This window comes from Mytilus trossulus, chromosome 8 (assembly GCF_036588685.1).
Source record: "Mytilus trossulus isolate FHL-02 chromosome 8, PNRI_Mtr1.1.1.hap1, whole genome shotgun sequence".
Lineage (NCBI taxonomy): Eukaryota > Metazoa > Mollusca > Bivalvia > Mytilida > Mytilidae > Mytilus > Mytilus trossulus.
This window is the reverse complement of record NC_086380.1, coordinates 21,403,708-21,413,710: the sequence shown is the minus strand read 5'-3', so window position 1 is coordinate 21,413,710 and position 10,003 is coordinate 21,403,708. Positions and strand designations below refer to the sequence as shown.

General features: G+C 29.5%; 1 protein-coding gene across 1 annotated transcript; it reads left to right on the top strand.

Moving 5' to 3' along the window:
- The first annotated feature begins 7,386 nt into the window (after positions 1-7,386).
- Positions 7,387-9,551, top strand: LOC134681732 (mambaquaretin-4-like). The gene is made up of 3 exons (XM_063541367.1): positions 7,387-7,521; positions 8,210-8,366; positions 9,484-9,551. The coding sequence occupies exons 1-3, from the start codon at positions 7,443-7,445 to the stop codon at positions 9,497-9,499; spliced, it is 252 nt and encodes an 83-aa protein (XP_063397437.1). The 5' UTR covers positions 7,387-7,442; the 3' UTR covers positions 9,500-9,551.
- The last annotated feature ends 452 nt before the right edge of the window (positions 9,552-10,003 follow it).

Below are 10,003 nucleotides of genomic sequence, written 5' to 3'. Positions count from 1 at the left end.
TCATGAGTTGTAGGTTCCCCTTATGAACTGAAAAACCAGTATTTAACTTATCTACACATCTAGCTTTTATATCAAGAGCATAGCGACTCTTTTCATTTTGCTTACGAGATCCTGAGAACATAATTTCACTAAGCGTGCATTTCATAATGGCCCTTTTTAAACTTTGAGATAAATGCCTTACATCTCTTAGACTTTGAACATTATTTCCATGTACACTTTTTATCCCGGTAAATGATTTACTATCACCATCCGACGTGAAATGAGATATTTGAAGGTGATCACTGACTTCAGCTGCGCATCGGCGACTATACTCTCCCTCATTACCTATTGGGAAATCTTCCGTAATATTAGCTGTACACAAACCGGCATGGTTTGGGCATGTTACAATTTTCCCTTTACCTCTCAATTTTGAGGCAATTAAACACAATTTATTACCAGACTGAGTATAAAGAGAGATTATATTTTGTCATATTTTCACACATAACTTTGGTGACTTGTGTACCGCCCTGAAACGGTGTGCTGCCATTTACTAAAAATTAGGTTATTATACCTAGCATCAGATTCAACTCGAACCAGTTTTTCATTGGATAGACCAAGTGTTTTGTTGTCATTTGCCAAATTTTTCCTTATATTTTCCATGTCATCTTTAGTTACTTCTTCCACAACTTTTGAAACTTTATTTGCAAATTTCTGCAAGCCTGATGAAGAAGGGGAGATAATATTGGCTGCATTTAGGATTTCACTAAAACATTTGTTTGATACTGGTGTATGTATTAGACCTACTTGTGCACCAATGTTAACCGTGACAGCCTTTCTGCCTCTTTTTAGAGATTCAACTTCTTCATATAATTTATGAAATGCACTTTTAAATCCACATATATCACATTGAAACCTTTCTTGCCATGCTAATCCCCATTTTACTTGAGCCTCTGTATTAAATTTTAAATCACCCGTACAGTCTTGTTTATACAACATGTGATTTTTCATTTCAGTATTAATCATGTACTGAAGAGCATTCTGTTGAAAAATCTCATATGTGAAATGGTCTGCAGATGACACATTAGCTTTAAGGTATGTATCAAATAATGTCATTTTTTTAGGGTTCTGGCCGCAAAAGTTTACAATTTGCCATCGTGCCGTCTGCATTTTGCACTGACAAAACACCATCTAAACATATATTTACCCTTGATTTATACACATCAGAATCCAGTCTCACAAAATTAAAAATTTCACAATTCTTACCAAATTTTTTTTTTTACCAACATTCCAAGGGTTATTACCCTTTTTAAAACCATTTTGAGGTAATTTTTTATTACTCTTTCTTCCCATTTTCTATTGTAAAATACAATAAAGTGGACTTTTTGTGTAAATCTATAAGAAATATACTGTTATAATTAAATAAAATGACTTTGATATCACAAATAGTAAATGATTAACTAAAAGGGAACCGTTATTTGTCGCACTCAGGAACAGACCAAAAACTCAAGTTATACATAAGGACTTATAGAAACTTCCGTGGAGACTGTTAACATTTATATAGACAGTTCTTTCAGCTGAAACACTTTCATTATTGATTAAACATTACATTCTTACATTTATGTGGGAAAATAACTACTATAATAGTTGTTAACAAATCTCCTTAATGTTACAACAATGGCATTAAGGTTCTGCCCTGTATGGTTAATTACCAATAAAACCAGGGGATTTTATTGGTAAAACTTTTTATAATTTTACATACATGTAGTATTGCGTGTTAGTTACAATTAACAGAGTAATAGCTGTCTACAACATGTACTTTACTTTATAATGAAAAGAAAAACGGAACTTTGACCGTCTTTTGTTTAGCTTTTAGTTTTGGATTAATCGAAAGTGAAAGAGCATGGTTTCGATCGGATTAAGAGGTCAGTATAATTGAATTATGGTAGTTTTTAGATAGTGTCTTATCTTTCAAGTACGCTAAACATTGAATGATATACTATATATGATAATCAAACAAAAAATTAAAAAAGCAATTTCGTTAGAAATTTGTCTTCTTTTTATTTCAATGACATTTTTGTGATTCTCAAAAATGTAGGTCAATCAACTATAAATATGACAGCCAGAGAATCAATTTTCTTAAATTTTTCTTTGAAATTTTCTCAAAAAGGAATTTTCCGGATGATATAAAATTTGCATATCAATTTCGTTTTTTAGGACTGACATCATATTCACATATTTGGTTCTCTTTTCTGATAAATAAAAACATTTATAAATCACAAAGCAAACAATTGTTATAATATGATTAAGTACATGATAATCCACATCTTCAATTTTGTACCCTACTACAAGATTTTGTAGACAAAAAACATGTTGCCCAATATTAAGATACATAAATATTTTGTGTAGTAATGTCCAATAATTTTTTACCCATGTGCATTCAAAGAAAAAATGATTATAGCTATCAGATTTAGAACATAGTTCACAGTTTTCACTATAAACTACCTTCCAGCGATAAAGATTATGGTTAATAGCTAAAATATTATGCAGTAATTTCCATCTAAACATTTTTAATCTATTATCTTTTAAAAAAAGAAAGGTGAAAGATAAATTTTTCTTAATGAAATATATAACATTTTCACCTGATAGTTGGTTTTTCCATGAGCAAAAACCTACTGGAAGCTCTTTATTTGACCTGATAATAATATTATAAATTTCTTTAAACTTAATTTTGTCTAGATCGTAATACAATCCATTACTTAACATTTTAATGTCTTGTGTTATGTTGATTTTAGTATGTTTTGATATATTGCTCTTTAATTTTTGGATCCAACTTTTGGGTAAAGCTTTCCGAAGGGAACATATTTCGGCTATCCAATTTTGTTTCTTTTTAAGTTTATCTAATATTTTATGAGAAATTTCTCCTTTATCATCAATTACATCATTTACAAAAAATTATGTTTTCCTTTAACCAATGACTATAATATAAACTTTTTCCACCTGTTTTTATATATTGGTTTCCCCAAATAACTTGCTTTCTTATATCTCTATAATTTTCAGGTACTTTTGTCTTTCCGCCTCCATTTTTAATCCAACATTTCAAAATTTCAAAGTAAAATGTAGGTAAGTTTTTAAGGTTTTCTAGTGACTTATGAGTATTAAGATTCATTTTAAATATCAAATTATTTTCCCCAAACTCTCTAAAATAAAAAGTAGGTATGATTTTCCAGTTAGAACAAGTTTCATCAGTTAATCTTTTAACCCAATTTATTTTAATAGCCTCAATGTATGCGTCAATATCTGTCATTTTTAGTCCCCCTTCAATATAATCTTTTCTTAACACTGACCGCTTAACTTTCTCGCTACCACCCTCCCATAAAAAATTAAATAAGATTTTTTTAAATTGACTAATAATTTCACTGCTTAGATTTATCAATGAAGCAACGTATGTTATATTGGGAATAACTGTTTTAATTAAAGTTATTTTTCCTATCATACTCAATTTTCTTTTCTTCCAATCATTTAGTATCCTTTCTGATTTTTCAAACTGTCTTTCTATATTTAGTGTTTCACATTCTTTTTGGTTCAGGCCAAAATAAATGCCAAGACTTTTCACCTTATCTTTCAAATTGATACTTTCAAATTTGTCTTTGCAGTGTTTTAGTTTACCTAACCATATACCTTCTGTTTTATTTCTATTAAGTTTAAGCCCTGAAAAAGATCCAAAAGTTTCTATTAAATTATGTGCATTTTTTATTTCATTTTTAGATCTTAGAAAGAGAGTTGTATCATCTGCTAGCTGTGAGATTTTTAGGCTGTGAGTATTTTTATCAATTTTTATTTGTATCCCTTTCAGATCATTATTATCCCTTATCCTACAAGCCAGTATTTCAACTGATAAAACAAACAATAACGCGCTTAAAGGGCATCCTTGTCGAATTCCCCGTTGAATCCCGAAAGTTTCAGAAATCCACCCGTTATTTAAAATACATCCTTTTATATCATGGTAAAGTGTTTTGACCCACTTTTGAAAAGACTAATTAAATCCAAATCTGTTTAATGATTCCAGCATAAAGTCCCATTCGAGTGAATCGAACGCTTTAGAAAAGTCAATAAATAGTATAGCTCCATCAATATTAAAGTTTTCAGCATAATCTATAATATCTTGAATTTGGCGTACGTTAAATCCTATATATCGATTTTTAACATAACCATTTTGATCTCTATGTATAATTAGGGGTAAGATTTTTTTTAGTCTTTGTGCTAAAGTATATGTAATAAGTTTTACATCAGTATTCAATAAAGTAATTGGACGGTAATTATCTAAGGACAAAGGGTCATTTTTTTTGAAAATCAATGATATTATCCCAATCTTTTAGGTCTCAGATAAAGTTTCATTATCATAACATGTATTAGAAACATTCAATACAATATGTTTTAAATTTGGCCAAAATTGTCGATAAAACTCAACTGTTAAGCCATCTTTGCCTGGAGTCTTATTTAGTTTCATATTATAAATAGAAGATGTTAGCTCTTCTAAAGTTAATTTACCATCCACTTGTTTGCTTTCACAAGGAGTTAAAGAATGATCAATGGGGGTATTTTCTATGTATGTCTTTAAAATTTCAGTTTCGGGACATGTACTTTTGTACAGAGATTTATAATACTCTTTACTTACATCTAAAATTTCACTTTGATCAACAGTAACCTCACCAGTTTTGGTCATTAATTTATTAATAGTTTTTTTAGCCTGTCTATTTTTTTCTAGAGATAAAAAGTACTTAGTATTTTTTTCCCCTTCCTCTACCCATTTTATTCTTGATCTAACTTGGGCTCCTTTGGCTTTAAAAGAGTATATCTCTTCTAAATCTTTTTCTAATTTTTTTATTTGATTAAAAAGTTCATTATTTTTCCTATCAGGTAATTTGTCTTATCTTTCATTTAAAAGATTTAGTTTGTTTTCCATTATTAAAATATTATTTTTCCTTTCTCTGGCTTTTGATTTACAGTATTGGATAGTAGACTCTCGTATGTCAGTTTTTAGCAGGTCCCACTGATTTAGGACATTTGTAAGATTAAAATTTTGCTCATACTTTTCAATTAACTTATTTATTAGTGTATTGTACTGAGTATCAGTCAATATACTGTTATTCATTTTAAAATATCCTTTACCCCGATTATTTGCATAAATGTCTAATTTAAGCGAAATAGCCAGGTGGTCTGTGAATGAAATTTGTGCAGGCCTGATATCAGCAGATACAGTACTTAGGCGTGCTTGTGTGCATATTATAAAGAAGTCTATTCTACTAGCTTCATTTGTAGAATTTTTTCTTTTCCATGTGAATTGTTTTTTATCTTTATTTAATTGTCTCCAAATGTCTATCAATTTATGTGTTTTAATTAATTGTTTTAAACCATTGACTGGCTTTTTTAACTTTTTATGTAATTTATTGTTCTTTGTATCTAAAGCTGAGAGTAAATCATTCATATCTCCCCCTACTATTAGAGCACCAAGAGTGTGTTCTTCAATTAATTTACTTACTTTTTTATAAAATTGGTTTCTTGCATGAACTTCATTAGGTGCATACAAGTTTACTAAGGTAAAAATCTTATCTTGAATTTCTATATTAATTATAATAATTCTCCCTTCTTTATCACAAAATTCATTAATTAATTTAAAGTCTAGTGATTTATTAATAAAGTAAGAAACTCCCCTTGAATTTGTTGTGCCTAGGCTGTGAAGATGTTTGCCATGGAATTCATTGTTAATTTGCTTTTTTCAAATCTTTTGACAAGTGAGTTTCTTGTGCCATTAAAATGTCGCATTTCTGCTGTTGAAACCAAGAGAATAATCTAAAGCGCTTTTCCTTTCTCGCTAAACCTTGACAATTAAGTGAGCAAATGTGGAAGTTTTTTGTTTTCATTATAATATTAAAGAAGTTTAATTGTTGATCTCTTAAACGATTTATTTAAATCTAGCAAAATGTATAAACCTGTTCTATGTATCGTGACCCAGATAAACACGTAGTTATTTTTAGACCTATAAATAGCACAAATAAGGAAAAATGGACCAAAACAGACCAAAACAGACCTTCAAATGAACTCTGAAAGGTGCAATAAAATTGTTTATCATCTTAAAGTTGTCTTTTGTATCCTATTTAATTGTTTCAATGCATAGATGATGAGTATATGATCAGATATTAGTCAACACTGCATTTTATAATGATACACTGAAATTAGGATTTTTCGTAGAAATTAGACTGAAATCGCCATAGGATATGGCCTTACAATATAGTGATTTTCTCTGAAACTATAGCTCTGACTGAGACAAAACTTGGCAGTTATGCTTGAAATAACTTGCAATTGGAGGGAAAAAAATACATTAAGTTTATTTGACATTTAGGTGTTCTTTAGGTGTAATACCACCAAATCATGATACGCCACATCCGGCTGTATACGAAAGTAGGTGAATTTGACAGTTGTAGAAAATTAACCCTGCATTTCAATGCATTTTAATTTTTCTGAGTCATAAACATGTATGTTGGGTGTCTGAAACCATCATTCATTTTTAATTTGATGGTCTTATAAAATATTTTGGAAAGTTAAGGTTACATAGTTACCAAAGCAGGTAACCAGTAAATAACAGTGTAAAAATTTGGGTTGTTTACTTCCAGTGCTGGTTACTTTGTTATATGCAATGAAATGTAGTGTGAAATTTTTACTGTAACACTGGAAAGGATTAAACTTTATTCATGCAAAGTATTTTTTAGTTGAAATAAAGGTAAATACTGTACAATTTTTAAACAAATGCCAATTTAACAAAGACTAATAGGGGAAAATCAATGGTGGTATAACACCTATCAGGAAAATAAAACGATTTTATTTTACCCTTTACTTCAAGTTCCGCTATATAATTCAAAGTCTGGTGACTATGTTGTACGCATCTATCCCATTGAAGTTTAGATAAAAGTCTGCCTCATATCTTGACTTACATCTAGATAAAACAAAACTTCTCATCAAAAAAGATAAATTCAGTCCCAAATTGTGAAATACAATCACATATATGCATATATGCATGTGCGAGTCTTAATTTTGAGGAAAGTTTTATTTTCCGTGTCCTTTTAACGTTTATACATCAACAAGATAACGCAGGTACCATTGTAAATACATGTAGCGGACATTGTAAAAATAAATAATGTCATCCACTGAAGGCTAGCTTTTAAACCATAGAGTTATTACAAGACAACATTTCCGAGAATTTATATTATGTTATTTACAAAATTATTAACATATTCTTATTAAATTAGGACAAATAGTTTTAAAATGGCTTGTTTACAAGTAAACAAATCATTCATATTTTACGTCAACATCCTATTTTGAACATAGTATACTTTATACACGTGTTATAATTACTTTTGCAAGTTATATATAAAGCAGACTTCAGGTGTAACTGTCTTATTTCAATCATGGAGAGACACATCATACTTCTGTTTTTCTTCTTCATAATTTTGATCTTGGTTCCAAATGATGTTCAAGGAAACAAAGGTATTTATTGTTCCGAATGATGTAGAGGTACATAAAGGTATGTTTCATTGTTCCGAATCATGTAGAGGTAAATAAAGGTATGTTTCATTGTTCCGAATCATGTAGAGGTAAAAAAGGTATGTTTCATTGTTCCGAATGATGTAGACGGAAATGAAGGTATCTTTGATTGTTTTGAATGATGTAGATGGATAGAAAAGTATGTTTGATTGTTTAAGATTGATAAATACTTGTATTACGCAGGTAATTATAGTTCTAGTATAGAGTTATTTATATGACACATCGACTATTTTAAATATATATCAGTACATTTTTTGTTAATTTGAAAGAAGAATTCGGAGTCCATTTTACGATATTTCTTTCTCAATCGACATTATATGTTTGATTTTGTAACCTACAAAGTCTAGATCCATCAGTAATTATCACATTTTATCAAGTAACTGACTAAGAATCTGTAATTATTTTTAATGATTTCTAGTTATAATTGTAGAGACATTACATGGAAAAGACTCCTATTCCCACCTCCCCAAAAAATGTATAAATCATAGTTATTGTCCGTGTAATAACGTTTTCCATAAATTTTTGTATTTTGGCTGTATCAATGGACCGAATTTATTTTGTCGTTTGTGTGAAGTTATAAACATATTGTTTCCGATTATTGTTTTCCTTGAACATTTTATTTATTTTCCAGTTTGTTTTCTAAAGCCTAAACAAGGACCTTGTTTAGCATATTTTCGGAGATACTATTACAATTGGAAAAGGGCAAAATGTGTAAAATTTATATACGGTGGTTGTCAGGGAAACGGTAACAATTTCCATAGTATTGCTGAATGCAGGAGAAATTGTCCGTAAGTAACGCGTATGTAATATATGATATTGGTATGCATGAATCTTTTGTTTAGCTATAATTATAAGGCAAACTAACCTCTTCATTTTATAAAAAAAACCAAAACTGAATCTTGTAATGACACATCCACCAAAACAACATGACAAATTGAGAGCAACATTTAATGGTCCCTAATAGACAGTTTTACTGTTTACAAATGTAGAACATAAAAAACGAAGATGTGGTATGAAAGCCAATGCTACAACTTTTCACCAGAAAGTATGACGTAAATGTGCAAGAACTACACTGCAACTTTTGCAAAGGTTCTCTGTCTATACTTATTGTCTATAGTACTAGAAATTTTCTTTTAATATTAAGTATTTTTTTACTCTAAAATTATTGTACTTTTTACGTATTTTACAGTGCTAGCTTTGTACTTAAAATGTTGGTACAGAAATAATACCAAAAGCGATCACAATATTTTATTTTTGAAATCATAACTTTAAGAAATTTGAAATAGACATACTTTCAAAATGCTGAAAATGTAAAAGTGTAACCAAAATATGTAGTACAAATCAAGAACTGTAAAATACAGGTAATTAAATATTACAATAATTTTGAAGTAGCAAAATAATACTGAATATTAAAAGTAGATTTTGAGTACTACAGATTTTTGGTACAGAAATAGTACCTTTGCAAAAGTAGCTGTGTATACGAAATTATAATCAGCATAAATAAAGTTCAAGCATGAATCCAACATCTGCAAACAGATTCCTGACAAAATAAAAAGTCGATTATTGAATATATATTAAATGTAAAGTCATAGTAGTTAATTATCACCTATTGTGCAAAAAAGCGCCGGACACCTCTATGGACAAACTTTAGTTTACCTTTGTCATGAATCATTATGCACCTGTTTAAACATAGATAAATACATTCATTATACTCAAAACGACCACAGTATGTACCAACAGATGCCATCTCAAATATAAAAGTTAGAACACACAAACTTCGAATGAAACGTCACCACCAGTTTTAATTAACATATTAAGCAATTGAAATATATAACAACAACATAAATGTGTTATTTATATTTAAAAGCTACACCTGCGTTTACATTAACTTCTCTCTTGTTTCAGATTCCAGAAAGGATAAAAGCGACCAACAAACGTCAAATAAAATAAAATAAAATAATTGTTAAAAATTATGATTTGCAGAATTTTTTCCTTACAAGATACCGTGTCAAATCTTTCAAAATACTTTTGTACCAACCAACTTTTTTAAATGGGAAAACAAGTAATTATTATCCAAATAAGGACAACAATAGTATACCGCTGTTCAAAATCATAAATCGATTGAGAGAAAACAAATTTAGTTTACAAACTAAAACCGAGGGAAACTCATCAACTTTAAGACGAAATCAATAAATTAATTGAATACAGAAGTGCAACAAAACACAAACAACCATGCATAGAAACGAACAACAATATTATAACTGCCATATTCCTGACTTGAAACAGGACATTTAGAAAAAATGGTGGATTGGACCTGGTTTGTGCCTAACCAAAGTCCCGCGCCAAATGGCAATGTTAACTATACCGATAAAATGATGTCATTACATGACGGGAATACAGTACAAATACATGTAATAACACCAAA